At 42.7% G+C, this 21,275-nt stretch overlaps 1 protein-coding gene across 1 annotated transcript in view; it reads right to left on the bottom strand.

Annotated features, from left to right (window-relative positions):
• usp34 (ubiquitin specific peptidase 34) overlaps window positions 1-21,275 on the bottom strand; it is a gene marked incomplete in the record, with an annotated part of 152,736 nt that overhangs the window by 90,367 nt on the left and 41,094 nt on the right. The window contains 14 exon segments of the mRNA XM_032516524.1: window positions 1,701-1,783; window positions 8,106-8,201; window positions 8,418-8,507; window positions 9,594-9,690; window positions 9,693-9,718; window positions 11,605-11,725; window positions 11,860-12,074; window positions 12,420-13,189; window positions 15,248-15,378; window positions 15,496-15,625; window positions 17,616-17,671; window positions 17,674-17,734; window positions 18,300-18,392; window positions 19,734-19,815. Coding sequence (XP_032372415.1) covers window positions 1,701-1,783; window positions 8,106-8,201; window positions 8,418-8,507; window positions 9,594-9,690; window positions 9,693-9,718; window positions 11,605-11,725; window positions 11,860-12,074; window positions 12,420-13,189; window positions 15,248-15,378; window positions 15,496-15,625; window positions 17,616-17,671; window positions 17,674-17,734; window positions 18,300-18,392; window positions 19,734-19,815 — 2,051 coding nt within the window.

Genomic DNA, 21,275 nt, shown 5'->3' with positions numbered 1-21,275 from the left:
GACGGAAGAGCGATAAGCGGCAGAAAATGAGCCAAAACGTGATGAATTATGGAAATAAAGTGGATCAATCTTGGATATAACAGAATGGATTTAAAGCCCAAAGAGGCTGAAGTTCCAGGCTGGATAGAAAAACCCCCTGTAGAGGCTAGAAAGACCCGGAAGAGACCTCCGTAAAGCCGAAAACGTCAGGATTCAAACAAACCCGAAAGTGAGTAAATCGCTTGTATGGTTCAAAAGTTATTAAACTATAAATCAGAAGTTCTTTTTTACTCGTGGGCGAGTGTCTCGGGCTCAGAGGGTTAAAAAGGCAGAAATTATAAATTATTTTTACTAATAGTTAAGATCAGAGGATGTTGAATGGATCACAGATGGGTACATGACAAAGTTATATACATAAATATAGAAAAATTCAATAAAAGTAAGCATTCATTTTACCTAAAGAGCGTTGTATGGAATCCTCCATGTTTTTTTGGAGCAATTTAGTTTAAAGAAATCTAATATTTCTGATATAAAACACTTGCATAACAGCTGTGTACTACTGTGTACTACTGTCCCTGTATGGATGTGACATGATTTCTATCTTTGTTGTCGGCCTGGTTCAGGTTAAAGTCTTTGATAAACATGAACAAACAATGAACTCCACTGAACTGTTATTATCCAGTTTGGCAGCCATTTTGTTTTTATTTTTGTTGCGTGGTATCGGACCGGTGTATTAACTCGAGTACTTCCCGATACTGATACCAGCGTTTTAGGGAGTATCGGAGGCGATACTGATATCGCAACATCTCTAGTGAATGGTCTATAACAACAGAGTTTTTGACTTTCTATTACACTCATTGACTCTTGATACATCTGAGAGGTCCAAAACAAAGAATTTAGCAAACATTGGGATTTGAAATGAGCTACAAAAACACAAAACAACACAACAAAACAACACACAGACACACACAGATTCAGCGGGGCAGCTCAGGTTACATAATGAGGTCTATTTTAGCAGCTTTCCCCAAAGAGACTCAAAGAGAAACCAAACACATTACGAGTTAATTTCCATACTCCGAAAATGTTTAAAAAATGCTTCCACCAGACTCCATTTAAAAAAGCAATGCTTTTAGCTTGTGTAGAGAAAACATTTTCACATGTAAAACAGTAAACTGTGTGTTTATTTCAACCAAAACTAAAGTTTTGATGGTTGGAAAAGTGTGAAAACAACCCAAATCGTCTTTTCATAGTTTCATTTTGTTCCTGTCAACTTTAAATGAAGTGTATTTTACACCACTAAAATGACTGTTTATTTACATGGAGTCTGGTGGATTTAACCAACGCAACTTTGCAGATGTTTTTATGTTTAAAAGAAAGGTCGACCTCCTTAAAAATCCTTTTTATAATGTTGTCAGACACTTAAAATATTAATCTGAGCCTGTCAGCGGCAAAACACGCACTTTTGTGAAGGTAAATGCAAGCTGGACAGTTGCTCTATTAAACTTATGTTGTAGCTTTTTTTTTTTTTTACTGTCATCACCATCAGTCTTTGTGACAGTTATGATGGCAGCCTTATCCATGCTACTCCAAATTACAACTTTCATTATCAGAGTATCTTTAGCTTGAATAGCTTGTAGCCTTAAATGCACAATAAACTATTTTTTTTTTTTTTTTTTTAATCCAGATTAGTTCTGAGCAGAAGAAAAGAAGTTGAATCTTACTGAAGTGGTCTGGAGAGCCCAGTGTGGAGAAGACGCAGGTTAGGAACTGCAGCCGGACCTGGACCTCCGCACTGTGGCTGTACCTGCAACGACACAGCCAAGAAAGACGAGTCAGCATTAGTAGGATCGACCGGTACTGGTTTTTAGGCAAGGCAAGGCAAGGCAGCTTTATTTGTATAGCACATTTCAGCAACAAGGCAATTCAAAGTGCTTTACACAAAATCAGTTAAACAGATAACACACAAGTAAAAACAGTTAAAAATCACAAGCATTAAAAACCGGTAAAACACATGAATAGACAGTTAAAAACAAAGAGAAACATAAAACACAAGAATAAAATTTACAGTGCAGCATAGAAATTTAAAGAAATGATTAGTCATTTAAAGAAAGGCAGCCACAATAGAAAGGTCTTTCAGCTTGATTTAAAAGAACTGAGAGTAGCAGCGGATCTACAGGTTCTGGGAGTTTATTTCCAGATAATGAGGAGCATAGAAACTGAAAGCTGCTTCACCCTTTTTAGGTTCGACCTCGGGGACAGAAAGCAGACCTGTCCCCAGATGAACCTGAGAGGTCTGGGTGTTCATAGTGTGTAGCAGATCACATATCTTTGGTGGACCTAAACCGTTATGATTTATAAACTAGCAGAGTACTTTGAAATCAATTCTTTGAGACCAGGAAGCCAGTGTAAGACTTTCAGAACTGGAGTGTGATCCAGTCTCTTGGCTTGTGAGGACTCGAGCAGCAGCGTTCTGAATCAGCTGCCAGCTGTCTGATTGATTTTTTAGGGACCTGTTAAAGACCCCCGTTACAGTAGTCAGTCTACTGAAGATAAAGGCATGGACATTTTTTCCAACTCCTGTTGACCACATAACCCTTTAAACCCTTGATATATTCTTAGGTGATAGTAGGCTGACTTTGTAATTGTCTTATATGTGGCTGTTAAGTTCAGGTCTGAGTCCATGACTACACCAGAGTTTCTGGCTTTGTCTGTTGTTTTTAACATTGTTTGTTTGAACTGAGCGCAGACTTTTAAAATCGGTCCTCTCTTGCTCCAAAAACAACCACCTCAGTTTTTTCCTTCATTAATTTCAAAAGTTCTGGCACATCCAGCCGTTATTTTGTTCGATGCACTTAGTCAGTTTTTGTATTGGACTATAGTCCCCTGGCGTAAGGTTATGTAAATTTGTGTGTCGTCCCGCATAACTATGGTAACTTATTTTGTTTTTTCTTCCTCCATAATTGAGCCATGGAAGCATGTAGATGTTTAAACGAAGAAGGCCCCAGAATGAGCCTTGCGGAACTCCATGTCATATTTGTACGCTCAGAGCATATTACCTATAGACACAAAGTAATCCCTATTCTTTAGGTAGGATTCAAACCAGTTTTAGGTACTGACCAGAAGGCCAACGCAGTTTTCCAATCGGTCTAGTAGTATGTTGTGGTCGACCCGTGTCAAATGCAGCACTGAATCAAGTAATACAGAGATGAAATTTTGCCATTATCTGTGTTAAGGTGGATGTCATTAAAGACTTTGACAAGAGCCGTTTCAGTGCTGTGGTGTGGTCGGAAACCCGACTGAAAGGTATCAAAACTGTTTCTTAGTGACAAGAAATTGGTTGAGTTGTTGAAAGACCTACTTTTTCAATGATTACTTAAAAACGGAAGGTTTGATATTGGCCTATATTGCTCATTATGTGACTTGTCTAGGTTGTTCTTTTTAAGAGTGGCTTGATTACTGCAGTTTTCAGGGCCTGTGGAAAGATACCTGAAAGAAGAGATGTGTTCACAATCTGTAGAATTCAGAAGTCAAACATTGGAAACATTTTTGAAAAGTCCCGTTGGTAAACATCAAGGCAACAGGTCGAGTTTTTCAGATGTTGAATATGTCCTCCAGGTTTGTATGGTTGATCGTGTGTGAAATTCTGTCATATTGGAACTATTTTTGCTTGAACCACTGTGACAACCAATATCCTGGACTGATAGGAGGCACTGACTGTTTGTCTAATCTTTGAATTTTGTCTTTGAAGAAGGAGGCAAAGTCATTGCAGGCCTTGGTAGATAAAAGTTCAGATGCTACTGTACTGGCTGGTTTGTTAACCTATTCAACAGTAGCAAACAAAGCACGGGAATTATATTGTTCTAGAGATAATATCAGAGAAAAAGGACCTTCTTTTCATTTCCTCAGTTCCAAATTATAAATGCGAAGTCCTCTCTTTATAGGAGTTATAATGGACCAGGAGATTTTGTTTTTTCGCCCCTTCGTTCAGCGTTTTCCTACCAACCTCTTTTTTTCTGTTCTCACCAGTAGTCACATTTCTCCATGAGATCTTTCTTCACCAGATACAACTTTGACCTTAGTGGGAGCAATGGCATCAATAACATTTGTAATTTTACAGTTGAAATTATCTACAAGCTCACTGACTGATAGCCCAGAGAGGGCTGGTGTGGAGGGAGAAAAGCTGTATAAATGTGTCACTGGTGTTTTTCAGTGATATACCGTTTCTTGATTATCTTTGTTTGGACACTTTTTGGGCACAGAGATAGTGCCGTTAAAGAAAACACAGATGATCGAGAGAGCAAACGTCAGTCCACCACAACCTTGGAAATGTTCAACCTTTGAGACAATCAAGTCCAGAGTGTGCCCCTTATTGTGGGTGGGCTCCGTCACATGCTGAGTCAGTCCATAGTTCTCCAAAAACAACACAGCTCTTTGGTCCCCCTGTCCTGGGGCTGTCCAACATGATGTTAAAATCACCCGCAATGATTACACAATCAAAGTTAATCGATAATGACAGCAGTTCAGTGAAGTCATCAATGAAGGTTTCACATATTTAGGTGGCCTGATAGTATTAGAAACATCGCTTGAGGGGAAGATCTTAATTGAAGAGCAACATATTCAAAGAAACAAAATTTCCATAACATATTTGCGTACAGTGGAATGAGTCATTACAAAATGGCGACTCCACCTCCTTTCTTATTCACTCATTCTCACTACTCATAAACTGAAGTTAGGGGAGCTGACTCGATGAGAACAGCAGCGCTGTTATTATGGTCTAACCAGGTTTCAGTTAAAAACAAAAATCTAGATTGTGCTTAGTAATCAAATCATTGATTAAAAAAAATGATTTTCCTGCCAAGACCTGACGTTTAGTAGGCTAGTGTTAGTGTGTTTTTCATTTTTTGGGACAGCCTGTAGCTGACGAGGATGGATGCTAAATTTGCTAAGTTTGCAGTTAAGTGCTTATTCACCATTCTTTTCCTATTACCTATCACAACAGAAATTGAGGAGAATTGATCCACAGGGCCCGGGCTTGTCTTAAAAGATCATTAGTATCACTATCCCTGCGGCCAAGGCCCGGCACATATCATATGTGCTTGCCAGATTTTGCACACAAGCGTCCTTATCAGTCTGGGGGGAAGGAGTTTTCTGACATCCTGGTAGTGGTGCTTGGCGTTTTACTTTTGCCCGGGTTGAGCATGGGGGTAGGAAGGGGTGCATAATTGATGGGGGAAATAAGGGAAAGGGTGTGTGGGACATCATTAGAGACGCGATGAATCCTCAGAAGGTTCGGGTTGGGGGTTTGAGGGGTGCTGGACGGGTGAAGAGGGGATTGGAGGTTTCGTTCTCTGCTCTCTGGTCTCCCATGGTCAAATCTTTGCACAGGCGGGGCTGTGCTGGCTCACTGCCGCACTTTGTTGTGTCTTCCTTTTGTTTTGTGACCTTGGCAGGGGAGCAGATGTGTAGCGCAGAAAGTAAGCAGATTAGAGGTGAAAGCTTTACTCCTGGCCTTGTTAAGGGAAAGTCTATCTGCTTTAAAAAGATGTCTGCGCTCCCAGAAATGTTTAAATTGTCAATGAACTTCAGAGAGTGGACGGTACTTCAGTTGAAAGCCATTTGTTTAGTCCCAACAGTCGCTGAATCTCTCATCTCCTCTTCTGACCGGACGTATAGTACCACTGATAAACACATTTGCGCTTAGGGGGGGTGACGTGTCAGCAGTTCCCTAAAGTCCAGTTTCAGCAATTCAGACTGTTGCTTTACACATCATTTAACCCTATGCAGAATAATGTTTCTTCACAGTTGGGTGTGCTGCCACGATATCTGGGATTTTTTTGGGTCAAGTCAGACACCATGTCTTTGGGAAAACTAGTATTTGTGTTTTTTACTGTTTTTTAAATCTTTTACAGCAGAGTCACCCACACCAGTTGTTTGAGGCCCAGTTGTTAGCTTTTTACTTTTTGAATTGCTCTCAGTCCTTACCCTGCTGTGTGGTGATGAGACGCAGTCCCGTATCAGATGACTGTCCCAGCGTCTTGCAGCAGAGAGCAAATCTGTTATCCAGTTGCACACAAGGTTGTTGGGGGGGGTGGCATTTTGTTGCTTTTTTTCCCTTTTGCAGCTGTCCACGCTGTGTCCTACTAGGTACTAGGGGTTAGAAGGGCGCCTCTGCCCAGATGATAATGCAGGCCAGCCGGTCATATCACAAGCCTCAGGGCGCTGTGCCCGGCCCGTTAGTCGTCCTCCCCCCCCCCAACTGCCATTTCCCAGGAAATGATTTACTCTTAGCTTCGCACCAGACGGTTCCAGGGAGACCGCCACTTGTTGTTTTTACCAGTTCCCCCTCCTGTTTCTTTTGTAGTCTTGTTGGTGCTAATTAATTCCGTGTGTTAGCATACTTTCTGTCCATTGTTATGGGTCCATGGTAAAGTGGGTGTCATTTCCACAAGATCCGTTAACTTCCACGTTCACTTCTAAGGTGAACCTTGGTTTTCCAGAAGTGCAATCTTCTGAAGGAGTTTGTAGTAGTCTTCTACGAGAAAGGAGGCATCTTGCTGCTAATTAGCTTTAGCTACAATCACTGTAGGACAGGCTTGAGCTATTGGTAGCCACGCTCACGCAAAAAATTTTTAAAATATGGCAATAGCCTATGTCTACAAAAAATGTATAGTCCCAGTGTTTTTGAAGTGTCCAAGAGCCGCTGCTCATAGTTTCCTCAGAGGAAAAGCACGATTATCAGCAAAAATATCAGCAAAAATATGCAAGCAGAAGCAGGAGCAAGCAGCAAAGCGTCTGCACTGTAAGAAGCAGGAAGCAGTATTCTTTCCTGTGTGTTTAAAGCGCATTACCAATTATTAATAGTTAAGGAAAACAATAACAGATATATTTGGACCCATTATGCATTTATAATGAAATGTTAATGGTATTTAAGCCCAGTTCAAACCAAAGTTTAGCGATGAGATGAAACCTGCAACGTCTTGCAACGAGCCGCTCTGAAAGCTGCCTAATTTCTCTGATGCTCAGCTGTTTGTAACATTGAAATGGATTGTGGATCGTTTCATTTCTATAGTTTATAGCCAACTTTACCAGCTGACTTCTCTATTAGAGACAGGAGACGTCTCCTACGTCCTAAAACCAGCCTCTGGAGACTCTTATGAGTCAAGCTGAGACGGTCTGCTTCAGACCGCTGAAACTTTTATCTAAAACGGTTTTGTCTCGTTGTGAATCTTTGGTCTGAGCTGGGCTAAAAGATTAAATATAGATTTTTTTTTGTTAAACGCTTTAAGCAATTATTTAATAGATGAGACACTTTGAACATAATCCCCAGTAACAGAGGCAGATAGTGTTGGGGGGGGGGGGGGGTGACGACATCAAGTCACACTCAGTGGTAAGAGAAACTGAAGCAGAAGGACCAACACAGAGTTGATCAGCTGGCCAAGTAGAACCCTTTCATATCACGTTACTCGGTTTCATCAAATAAACGCCGATACATATACCCGCAAAAAACGCAAAAATGGGCGCGATAGTAGGCCAGGGCTATAGTCAGCCCAGCCCGGCCGATAGTCAGCCGAGCCAGGGCCGATAGTGCACAGCCAGGGCCGAGTAGTCAGCAGCCAGCCAGTGGCCGATAGTCAGCCACCAGGCCGATGTCGCCAGCCAGGGGCGATACGAGTTCCCCCGGGCGATAGTCCCAGGCCGGCCAGGCCGAAGTAGCCGGCGATAGTCAGCCAGCCAGGGCCGATAGTCAGCCAGCCAGGGCCGATAGTCACCGTCCGAGGCCATAGTCCAGCCAGCCAGGGCCGTAGTCAGACCATGCCAGGGCGATAGCAGCCAGGCAGTCCAGTCCAGGCGCATATGCCGAGGAGGGGCGTAGTCAGCCAGCCAGGGGCGATAGTCAGCCAGGCAGGGGCGATAGTCAGCCAGGCAGGGGCGATAGTCAGCCAGGCAGGGGCCGATAGTCATGCCAGGAGGGGCTAGTCGCCAGGCATGGCCGATAGTCCAGCCAGCAGAGGGCCGATAGTCAGCCCAGCCAGCGGCGATAGCAGCGGCATGCCGACGCACGCCGGGCAGATAGTCAGCCAGGGCCGATAGTCAGCCTAGTAGAGATGCCAGGTGGACAGACTTACAGTGCAAACTTGTGCAGGTGTTCCCGGACCTCCTGGATGTAGTGCTGCAGGTTGTCGAAGAACAGCTTCATCATGTGCAGCTCCTTCTCCGCCCACCTGATGGAACCGATACACCAATCAGCACCACACTCACGAGACAGCGCCCTCTTTATTTTATTTGAAAAAGTATATATCCAGTTTCTGTTGATAGTCTATCAGAGGTTTTGCACGTACGCAGGAAAACTTGTAACATAAGTTCAAAGAATATGATGCTTCAAATACACCAGCTGATCAACATATTAATCTGAACTCGGCTGCTAAAACGTTACTCACATGGTGATCCAGTGAGTGTCGTAACTGGAGCCAAACTGCTGGAACGTGCCAAAAAGTTTGGGTAGTAGACGCAAGGAAACCACAACAGACCTGAGAGGGGGGGGGGGGGGGGGGAGACGAGAAGATGGGAGTCAAATACAAGAATACAGGAAAAGAGAGAAATTCAACATTGAAAGGCTATTTAACAAAAGGACTGAGCAGACGTAGCTGGCGCTAAACCTGCACAAACACAAAGAGAAGGTAATAATTCTCAAATCAACCCCTGACTGGGCTGCCAAGCTAACAGCGTCGCCGTGCTCCGGTGCCGTTTGCATGTTTGTAACTTGGGTAAAATGATGAGATTTGCGACAACATTCTGTGCAAATGAGGGGGGGGGGAAATCACTAGACGCCTCCCAATATGATATCATCACGGTACTTAGATCAATATCTATCTATCTATCTATCTATCTATCTATCTATCTATCTATCTATCTATCTATCTATCTATCTACTTACGCCATGATACGATATTATTGCGATTTTAAAACATATTGCAATATTCTGGAATATATTGCTATTTATAACCATTTTTCCAATTTCAAATGATGTCCCCAAAAAATTAAAACTTTGGCGGACAAACTGACCAACACATACAGTGGGGTTTGAAAGTTTGGGCACCCCAAGTAAAAATGTGTATTAATGTGCATAAAGAAGCCAAGAAAAGATGGAAAATTCTCCAAAAAAAGGCATCAAATGACAGATTAGACATTTGTGTAATATGTCACAAAAAGTTAGATTTTATTTCCATCATTTACACTTTCAAAATAACAGAAAACTAAAAAATAGTTGTTTTGCAGAGTTTCTAGCATGCCCCCCCCCCCCCCCCTTTTGGAAAGCTGAGACCTGACGCGTCAGGATTTTTCTCAAGGACCAGTGATTTACAGATCCATGCTTGGCGCCTGTGTATCGATGTAGTATTGTTACTTTAATATTGCATACTATGCTTTACCGATGTTTCCCCCCCCCCCCCCCCCCCCCCCCCCCCCCCCCCGCTAATAGCCACACACAGTTGGATACTGTTCCATGCAGCTGTCAGACATCCGACACATTCTCCGAGTGTTGTTTTTGGTTGTTTGCAGAAATAATTGGATCCGGTGGTGATCCAGGAACAAAAAACCACGGGGGTCACTCTTACCTGTGATGGGCCAAGTTGTCAAGGCAACCCTCGATGAAACGCATGCGGATCTGTCTGTCGGTGAACCAACAGACGAGCGAACACAACAGCTTCTCCGCTCGTTAATCAGACCCTCCGAAGATGAATCTACACACACACACACACACACAACACACACACACACACACACACACACACACACACCACACACACGAGATCACACCCCACACACACACACGATCACACACACACACACACACACACACAGATCACACACACACACACACACACAAGATCACACACACACAGATCACACACCACACACACAGACACACCACAAACAAACACCACACACACACACAACACAAACCAACAGCATCAACACAAGACACAACACAACAAACACACACACACACAAACACACACACACACGAAACATGAGATCACACAGGAGCAGTGTGTTGCAGCATTTGACTTGTGCTGATTTGCCTCTGAAGGTCTGACCTGTTTTTATTGAAGTTAAAATATTAAGTTTTGTGATTATTTTTCTTCTTTCAGCTGCTGGTGTTTTAATTTTTTATTTTTTTTGGTCATGTTGTTTCTGGGAAACACTTTGGGATCATATATGTAATATGATTAGTTATCACCTCTGGCCATCGGAGACGAACAAACTAAATATTCAATGTGTGTAAACGCATTTTAATAATTTGGTTATGAGTAAAATGAAACCGGACTCTTCTTATTTAAACATTTTTTTGTACACTAGGGCTGTACCGAATACTATTTTGTAAGCTTCGGAGCTTCAGTACTTAACAGCAAATATTATATAAATTATATATATAAAAGCTTCGACAGCAGCAAAGGGGGAAGTCAAAAATTCCGACCGCACGTGAAGGCAGCATTGATGCACACATCTTCTCACTACCTACATCACATTGTGCTCATTTGAAACATTAATATCCGTCTATAAATAGGGATGGTATCGAGAACCAGTACTGAACTGGTACCGGGTCGGGGCTGACTAACGTGAGGTGGGCTGAAGTTGGACATTTGTTTTATTTTAGTGATAAGATGCTGCTCCAGGTTTTGCTCGGGACCATCCTAGTCCACCTCAAGGCTTACTAAAGAGGGGCTAACCTTAACCCTCGTGTTGTCTTCCCGTCAAAATTGAAAAATCAACATTTTTGTTTAGGCTTTTTATCGCTTTTTCCCCCCCCCCCACTGTCACTTTTTAACTGTAGTTTTACAGTTATTTTTGGACTTTATGGTCAATAAACCTCATTTATAGGAAATTGTACCTAATGTTTGAGTTAAAAAGCAGAAATTGAATTAACTTATAATAATGGAAGGAGGTGATGATAATCACAGACTGGAATATGTCAACTTTTACTCAACACTATTTCACCAACACTTCCATATTGTTTTACAAGCATAAAATTGAAAAAATTAATGAAGTAGAGATTTGTACTTGGCAAAGAGCGTTGGGATCAATCATGTTATTTTGGGGAATTAAAAGAACATTGATATAGGACAACGGGTCAATTTGACCCGAGACACTGAAGGTAGTGGACCACTATTCTCAATTTAGTGACAGCGCTCAGCTAAATTTGTCCCTCATTATATATATATATATATATATTAATATATATATATATATATCATATATAATATATATCTATACTATTATATATATTATATATTATAATATATCTATACAGAATCATTTAACCTATTCCTGCAAAAAAGTAAAAAATAAAATACCTCAAATCTTTTAACTGCTTCATTTTACAAATATAGATAGTATCAATATTACAGGTTTTACGCTGTTTCATGATAACGTTTCCTCAACTCGCGCTTTAATTGCCTTTTACATTAAATCTCTGTGTATGTGTGTGGGACTTATTTAAAATATGAAGCACTTTGTGTTGCATGTGACCTTTGTATGAAAAGTGCTATGCAAATGAAGCTGAAATGATAAGAGTATCGTTATGGAGAAAGCAGCATCTGTATCCATCAAGAGGTGTGAGGTCGTACCGCGTCCTCGTCCTGCACCAGGTCCCACAGCAGCGTGTTGCCCTTCTTACAAACGTTGTCCAGGTTGATGTCCGTCACGGCCTGGCTGCCGGAGTACTGGTGCTTATGGACCGACGGACCTGCACAGATGGAGAGTGCTCCCACAAATCAGCTTTTTCGTTTCTTTGGCAGGGAGATCTTTATTTAGTCTCGCGGGATTCGACACAGAAAAACTGAAACTGAAACCTGTTGCATTGGTTCAGTGTGGCCTCACCTTGCACCAGGTGCTCATGGTAGATGGAGGCCAGGTTGGGGAGGTGCTGCTGGAGGTGGGAGCTGAGCTCGGCGTGGGAGTTGATCTGGACCAGCTCCTCCTCGCAGCCCGACTCCTCGCCGTCAAAGTCGGCCATGTTCTTCTCCGACTTGGCGCTGACCTGGGAGCTGCTGCAGCTCACGTCGTCCGCACTCAGCATGTCCTCCACCATGGGACTGACGGAGGGCCGAGGGTTTTATAAAAAGGAGGCAGACAAGCAGATCCATCAAAGATCAAACAGCTTTATCACAATTGCAGAAAAGGGATGCTAATTAGAGTTTTTTTTTTTTTTCTTTTTTTTGTAGGAGGGTCTGGATGGTCCACACCACTTTCAGGGATGGGAGAAAAATTCTGGTTTATTATTTAGTTTGGCTATATCTAAGAAAAAAAACCAACTCTAAATTAGCATTTATATTTTCTACAGTAACAAAAGTCAGACCTCCATGAAACTCGCTGTGAATACTGGTAGTTTACAGAGGTAAGACCCCGTCATCTCGGGCCCCCCATGGAGTAGGCCTTACCCTTCATGATGGTGGTGGTGGTGATGATGGTGATGGTGGTGGTGCTGGGGGCCAATGAAGCGCCGGCAGTTAAAGAGCTCGCCGCCCATGGCCTCGCCCAGGAAGTCCCCGGGCCGCGGCAGACACGGAGGCTCCTGAGGCCCCTGGACCATCTGTGGGGGGCCGATCTCTGGCAGCTGCTGCTGGGGCTCCGTCCCGTCGGGCCGAGCGGACAACGACGCGGAACAGGCGTCCAACATCCTCATCCGGCCCTCAAGGGACGTCGACGCCGCCGTCACCATGACAACAGACGTGTCCGGCTTGAAGGGGAGAACCTTGGCCTTGGCTCCGCCCCCCGAGCCGCCGGGCCCCGCCCCCTGGCTCGGCCCCTCGCAGAGCGCCTCGCCCGCCTTCCTCTTCCTCGACTCCGTCTGCTCCCGGGGCTCCTTCAGCTGCCCGCCGTCAGCGGCCGAGCGGTTCCCCTCGTCTTCGTCCTCCTCGTCGTCGTCGTCCTCGTCGTCCTCCTCGTCGTCCTCCTCCTCGTCCTCCTCCTCCTCCTCCTCCTCCTCCTCTTCCTCCTCCTCCTCCTCTTCCTCCTCCTCCTTCAAGGCCTCGCTGTCCGCCATGTCGTCCGAGTGCATCTCGCTGCCGGGGCTGCCGGCCGATTGGCTGGCTCGGCTGGACGCCGCGTCGTTGCTGGAGGCCTCGCTGCGGCCGCTGCTGCTGCCCGGCCCGCTGCTGCCCTCCTCCACGCTGTTGGCCGTCTCGTCGGAGCTGCCCTGCATCGACTCCTGAGGAAACAACACAGATACAAGACACAACACCATCGTTTTAAAATCACTTTCTCGACACGTTGCCAGGATAACTCTCTGAGAAAGACGCTCAGAGATTTTTTTTTTTTTTTAGCGTTAGTTAAACGAGTAGAAAACAGCTCTTTAAAATGGTGACTTGTCACATGATTTTAGTGGTGCCTTTTTATATTGAATTCCATGGTTAATTTGTTCAATAAAAAGAAAGTTGGAAATGATTTGGTTTTTGAATTAGACAAGCTATTTGTTGATTCAAAACATCTCTCTTTTTTTTTGACAGCGTGTTTATTGCAGATCAACCCTGGGTACAGACCACATTTGTTCATGCAAGCATCATTTTCCATTTTCTTATCCATACAATAATATCAATAACCATTTACCATTCCAACTCCTTAATTATGTAAATACTGAATCATAAAAATTCCTTTAACTTTGTAAATAACCATGCATATCCACACTCATTATTCTTCATATTTCTACTCTGATATTTAAATACTTTGTGCAACCGTAACACAGAATTTCCCTTCGGGGATCAATAAATTACAAATAAAGTAATTCTGATTTTTAAATAACAATAAGCAGCAACCAAGAACGTACAAATTGTAATTATTTGGCGGTACCTTACGGTGAGGCACCATAGCAAATATCAAGACTTAAGAGAACAAAAAGCAAACTACCTCCTTCAGACCCCCCCAAGAGTTTCAAAACCGGTCCGCATGCCCCATTAAATCCACTCTTCCTCCCTGTTCACTTTTTATTTTAATTTTTTAATTTCAGATATGCAGCTCAAATGTTTTCAATTCCATCTAAAAAGGGACAGTGAACATCTGCCGGGTTAACTCTTGTGTTTTTATTCCGTCAAAATTGAATCTCAACACTTATGATGCTTTTTATCGATGTTTGTGATTTTTGTTTTTAACACTAACTTTTAAACTTTATTTTTACTATTATTTTTGGAATGTATGGTGAATAAATGTCATTTTTAGGAAAGTATGCCTAATGTTTGAGTTAGAAAAGCAGAAATTAGGAATTATTGAGACTAAAATTAAAGGAATGGATGTTGATGATAATCACAGACTGGAATATGTCAACTTTTACTCAACACTATTTCAAAACACTTCACCAACTCCCCAGTAAATTAAAAGATTTACAATTCCACATACTGCATAATATTTATCCTAACAAATTTGTTTTGAGGTTTGCGGCTGTGGACGGTAAATGTGAATTTTGTACAAATTGAAGAAGAAACTATTATCCTCTATTCTGGTTCTCTTTGGAGTTCTGGGGGAAAAAAATGGGAAATTATTAAAATATTCAAAAGAATCGCCAAATTAAATACAAAGCAAAAGATATATGTAGGATTTCTAATTCTACATGGGAATATTTTCATATCCATAAAGCAAAATTTGCTAAATCGCTTCCAGCTTTTACTCACTTCAGAATTGAATTTCGGAACTTTTTTGAGTCTAACCAAATTATTAATAGTAAGAAAACTATCTATATAGCTGATCTACTGCAAGATTTTTGTTAAGGAATTATAAGTTTATAGACTTGATTTCTTCTTGTCTTTGTAAAGTACTTTGTGTATTTGTTGGTTTTTATCCTTTCTTTGTGCTGTTTATGTTTTAAATTATTTTCTCAAATTTCATATATATATATATTTTTTTTATTTTTCAAGTAAGATTATAATGAATTTTTTCTCTGTATGATGCCGAATCGTTACACATTGTATAACATGTTTGTAAAGTTAATGAAAGTAGAGATTTGCACTTGGCAAAGAGCGTTGGGTGGAATCAATCATGTTATTTTGGGGAATTAATAAGAACATTGATATAGGACAACATGAGGACAACATGAGGACAACATGAGGACAACATGAGGACAAGGGCAACATGAGGGCAACATGAGGGCAACATGAGGGCAACATGAGGGCAACATGAGGACAACATGGGGACAACATGAGGGTTAATGATTACTGTCCAGCTGGACAGTGTGTGAGTGTGAGTGAGTGTGTACTGTGTGTGTACTGTGTGTGTGTACCTCTGTGTCCGACAGCCTCTGCTGGCTCCTCTTGTTGCCAGACATCATCTGGTCGTCCATCTCCATGTCGCTGCCTCCGCTGTGTTGCGTGTCGCTGTTGTCGCTGCTGTCCGGACTGGCGGCCGGGGAACCTGAGACCAGACGAGAAGACTGAGAGCCAGGGGGAGAACTTCCTGTGGGAAGGAAATCAAGCCGCCGCCGCCACTCAAACGTTAAACACTGAGATCCATGAATGAAGCCAGACCGACCTTTCTTGTTGCCCATGGGCATGTTGGTGTTGAGCAGCGAGGCGAAGGAGCTCTGCTTGGAGAGCTGGGCCTTGGCCGCCAGGGCGTTGTTCCACAGAGCCTTGATCAGCATGGAGGCCAGGTACAACGTCTGGCAAGGGAGGGACATGTATAAACCTGTATTACTAAATCCACTTTGTCATTTTGAAATTTCTTCTGTCCTTTCAAGCTGTCCCATATTCTGTTTTCTGTATCTTAATAACGTGTAACTATGTGTATTTATTTGTCTGTGCTTTTGTTTCCTCTGTAAAAGCCCTTTGAAAACTAAAGCTGCTATACAAATAGTTATTATCATATTGATAAAAGGAATGAATATCACACTGTATTAAAAGGCAGAGGTGGGTAGTGACGAGTTACATTTACTCCGTTACATTTACTTGAGTTAGTTTTTGAAAAAAAATTTACTTCTAGGAGTAGTTTTAAATCACTATATACTTTTACTTGTACTTAAGTAGAGTAGTGAAGAAGAAGCTGTACTCTTCCTCCGCTACATCAGGCTACAATGAGCTCGTTACTTTTCTTTTTACCTCGTTGGTATTCTACGCCTCGTTGTTTTTACCCCCGCGTACGTCTCATTTTATTGTTTTATTTTGAAAGAGAGAGAGCACGAGAGAGAGAGAGCACGAGAGAGAGAGAGAGAGAGAGAGAGAGAGAGAGAGAGAGAGAGAGAGTCTTCTGCTGAAGACGCTACCACGTGACTGTGTTCCACCAATCAGACGTCGTTGTGCAGTCACGTGACCATACTCGATCTTAGGGGCGGGACCATAGACTGTGTATGTCTATGGGCGGCACCATAGGCTGTGTATTATTGTTATTAACGGTCTACGGGCGGGACAGGTTAGCTTTATAGTCGTTGCAAAACAAAGATGTCAGAATCAACCGCCCGGCCTCATAGTGAAAGCATGGTTACCTTTTAGGAAAAGTGCGAACCAGCGGCTACATTATGCGGCGTCTTCTGTGTCGACCAAAACAAACGGACATGTGAGCGTTCAAAACCTCAAAATCTAACCTGAGGAAACATGAAGCGGCCATTTTAGTTTTGATAGGTGGATGTTTGTCTTTTAGGTTACATACAGTAGCGTTATGTTTTGCACATGCAGTATCCGTCCAAATTTGATGTGACAAGTCTCTTTAACTTAAGCTATTTTGTAATTAATAAATTAATTTTAATTAATTTTATTGATTGGATGAACTATAATTTGCCTAAATATGATTATTTTGTATTTTTGTCGGTCTGATTGATGCTTGTTTTAAGAAATTAACCAGACGTTACTCAACAGTTACTCACTACTTGAGTAGTTTTTTCATCAAGTACTTTTTTACTCTTACTCAAGTAATTATTTGGATGACTACCTTTTACTTTTACTAGAGTCATGTTATTCTGAAGTAACAGTACTTTAACTTGAGTACAGTTTTTGGCTCCTCTACCACCTCTGATTAAGGTCAGTTTTGAGGGTGTGTGTGTGTATGTGTGTGTGTGTGTGTGTGTGTGTGTGTGGTGTTGGGTGTGTGTGTGTGGTGTGTGTTGTGTGGTGTGGTGCCTGCGTGCGCACGAGTGTGCGTACGTATGTGTGTGTGTGTGTGTGGTGTGTGATGTGTTTGGGGGCTGTGAGTGATGTGGATGTGTGTGGTGTTGTCTGCGAATCGTGTGGTGAGTGCGTGTGGCTTGTGTGTGTGTGTGGTTGTGTGTGTGTGTGTTTGGTGTGTGTGTGTGGTGGGGTGTGTTGGTGTGTGGTCTGTGTCTGGTCTGTGTCTGTGTTCGTGTGTGGTGTTATATGTGGTGATGAGTGAGTGTGTGGCCGTGTGTGTGTGTTGTTTGTGGTGTGGGGGGGGGTGGCTGTGTGTGTGTGTGGGGGGGGGGGCTGTGTGTGTGTTTGGGGGTGGGTGTGTGTGTGGGGGGGGGCTGTGAGTGAGTGGGTGTGTGTGGGTGACTGAGTGGTCAGTGAGTGTGTGGGGGGGCTGCGAGTCGGTGTGTGTGTGTGAGTGAGTGAGTGTGTGGGGGGCTGCGAGGTGTGCGTGCGGGGGGGCTGGAGTGTGTGTGTGTGTGTGGTGTGTGTGTGTGTGTGTGTGTGTGTGTGTACCTGTCCGGTGGCCTGGGGTGCAGGCTGACACCGGTTGAGGACGTGGCGGAGAGGCACGGGTCGAGGTTTTTGATGAGTGACGGGAAAAGGTCGTGGATGTAACGGCTGCAGTGTTTCAGCTGAAAGACAAAACAAAAAGAAATTCTGTAATTTTAAAGTTAATTACTTGTTTTATCCTCAGACTAGTACAGAGATGTTTTTGTACTATCTGTATATAACATTCTAATAAACCAAAAAACTAAATTTAAAACAATTTAATATGGGTAACAACAGCAAGTAATTACAATCTCATCATTTACATTGTTTTATATGTAAATACTCTTATTATTCTACACTTAGCTATAATACCATGCAATCAACTGCACAGTTTATATAAGTTTTAAATTCATCCCTACTAACTAAGTACAAAAGAATGCATTTCCATGCTAATGGGAACCAAACAAATTTATATTTAAAAAAAAAAAAAAACATAAAATTGCTTGCCACAATAAGTTACACTTGTGAGGAATTTGTCTAAAATGAACACTAAAATGTTCAAACCTACATTATCTACTAATAATTGTTAAAAAGGCAAAATATAGCTCCAAACAGACCAGGCCAGCCAACATTGCCCCCCCCCTCATGCTGCTCCACAGAGGGGCTTAATGGAGCAGAATGAAGCTGCGTACATCGGTCCAGTCTCACCTGAGCTGCAGCCCAAATACAGTCCACATGCTGCGTGCTGAGTCGGCCTTCTGCAGCTAAAAAGTTCAGGATCACTTGGCATTGTTTGATGATCTGGAACACACACACACACACACAGAGAGCGAGAGAGAGCGAGAGAGACACACACAGAGAGCGAGAGAGACACACACAGAGCGAGACACACACCACACACACACAGAGCGAGACACACAGAGCGAGACACACACACTCACACAGAGAGCGAGACACACACACCACACAGAGAGCGAGACACACACACACACACAGAGAGCGAGACACACACACACACACAGAGAGCGAGACACACAACACCCAACAGAGAGGCGCCACAACACACACAGAGAGCGAGACACACAGCCACACAGAGAGCGAGACACACAGCCACACAAGCACACAGAGAGCGAAGACACACGCAGCCACACACAAAGCCAACACACAGCCACACACACACCCACACAGCCACACACACCCACACACCGCCACACACAGCACCACACACACACACACACACACACACACACACACACACACCACACACACACACACACACACACACACACACACACACACACACACACACACACACACACACACACACACACACACACTTAAGATCAGCTTTGCTTTGATAAAAACATGACTTCCATTCTGCAGTGTTGTCCTGTTTAAGTGAAGAACTTAAATCTTGTGCATTTTTATTAGAGATGAACCGAATCTGGATTTTTGGGGTTTGGCCGAAGACCGAATCCACTAGTTAAGATTCTGCCGAATCCGAAACCTCCTCCCATCCTGATTTCATTAACACAGTAAACACATTAGCTAAGTAAACACCGTCCACAGCGGTGTATTTATCATTTTATTGAATACGTAACATTATGCCAGGAGGACAATAGGGCTAGCAAAGCTGGTGATGGTCATCGGCCACGCTTTCAGCCGGTACCGTCCTTCCTTTGCCGTACCTGAAGTTGCTGCATTTTGGCCGCTGTCTGAAGATTCCTTCATGCGCAACTCGTATTCTCTTGGATATTTCATACGCAAATGTTCCAACAGCAGATAGTGTGTATTGTTTAGGGTCCTCGCCACCACGAGACAAATCGGCATTGCAGATTGAACACGTACCTCGACTTGAATCTCTTTCTTTTGACTGAAAGTGCTGCCAGACGTCTCTTATTCTGCTAACGAGCTCCATTTTCACTTTCTCTTGAACGCTCCACCTACGTAAACACCTCCCTAGAACATTGCCTAGTGCAAGCGTAGGGTTCAGTGGCAAAAAAGGTCTAAGGTTTGGCAGACACCTGCCAAAAAGCCAAATCTTTGTCCAAATTCAAACCCGAACCTTTGATTCGACGCATCCTTGATGTTAATTAAAAAAACAAACACAAAAAACTCACACCCTTGGATCAAAGGTCTCACCTCAATGTGCAAATTTGGTCCGAATATGTGCTCCACCACGTTGTTGTGGATCAGCCAGTCTGCTAGTTCCTTCGCTATGGACCTGAGAGGACGAAGCAGAATTTAGACTTTCAGGGAAGTTGTACACAGGTTAACCAGAGCTCGACAAAGAGCAGTGAACGCATCGTTTTGTAGCATTAGCGCGCTGTGACACGGTGCATATATACAGTGTGGGTGTAAAAACAGTTATTTAATCAAACTCCAACTGAAATCGATACCAGCATTTTATGCAGCGAGTACTGGAGTTTACCAATCCCATACCCCGTGATTTAGCCCTAAAAACACAAATCTACTTTCAAGTAGCTTATTTATGTTCTTTTTCCGACTCTTTTTTTATTTATTTTTTATTTAACCTTTATTTAACCAGGAAAGTCCCGTTGAGGTTAAAAACCTCTTTTTCAAGGGAGTCCTGGCCAAGAGGCAGGCAAAAACACAATCAATTACATTTATAAAAGTTATACAACACAGACAGTTAAAAACATTTACAATGTAAACGGGTCATTTCAGGTTCTCTCAATCTGGATTTAAAAGCATTTAAAGAAATAAGTTCAGATAATTTCAAGTCTTTTTGCAGAGAGTTCCATGCAGAAGGAGCGGAGCAGACAAAAGCCCTTTTTCCTAGATTTGTACGGGCAAATGGAACAATGAGCAGCAAGTGATCATCTGATCGCAATGAATAGGAACCAACACTTCTCCATGTGATCAAACTACTGATGTACAATGGCAACAGACCTAGCATGGCCTTATAGATAAAAATATGCCAACGCCCTCTGCCAATGACTATGTCAAATTGGATGACTGGATATGGCGTTCATCGTTGTGTTTGTTCATGTTTCACACACAAAAAAAAAAAAAATGTAACCCCAAGCCAGGCCGTACAGCAAAGACAGAAATCATAAGACATGCATACAGTGAGAGCAGTATACAGCTGTTAAAACATCATCAATAAATCATCATAAAATATGTCGGTCGGTATTCGTTATCGGCTGATTCACAAGTTCCGGTATCGGAATCAGTAAGCACGAACTGGTGTTGGACCATCTCTACTTAACACTGATAGGACAACTCCCATCACTCCCTCTCATCTCGTTACGTTGGCTTCCTATCAAGCTCAGGATTCCTCTCAAAGTTCTTATTCTGACGTATAAAGCCGTGCATGCTCAGTAAGGGTGTGACGAGAGATTAAAACGTGACGAGATTTCTCGTCGAGGTGAAAAGTTGTCTCGTGAGGCGATGTGATGTCAGCGTGATGGAGCGTGAAATTACTGTTGAAGATCCCCCTGCCACTTTTAAATCATTTGTTAGGAGTTAGGAGTTAGATTTCTCGTGTGAAATTGTACTTTACTGCATATAATTCATTAAAATAGTAAAAAAAAAAAAAGTAATAGTTGATTTCAAAATGCACCTAATTTTTTTTGCATTTTGTGATTTTTCAGTTGAATAAAAAAAAACTATTTTCCATTCATATATTTCATCGGGGATTTCTTTAAATTTAAAAAAAAA

Source organism: Etheostoma spectabile, chromosome 5 (assembly GCF_008692095.1).
Source record: "Etheostoma spectabile isolate EspeVRDwgs_2016 chromosome 5, UIUC_Espe_1.0, whole genome shotgun sequence".
Lineage (NCBI taxonomy): Eukaryota > Metazoa > Chordata > Actinopteri > Perciformes > Percidae > Etheostoma > Etheostoma spectabile.
The sequence above is the reverse complement of the archived record's forward strand: the minus strand, read 5'-3'. Positions and strand labels throughout refer to the sequence as shown.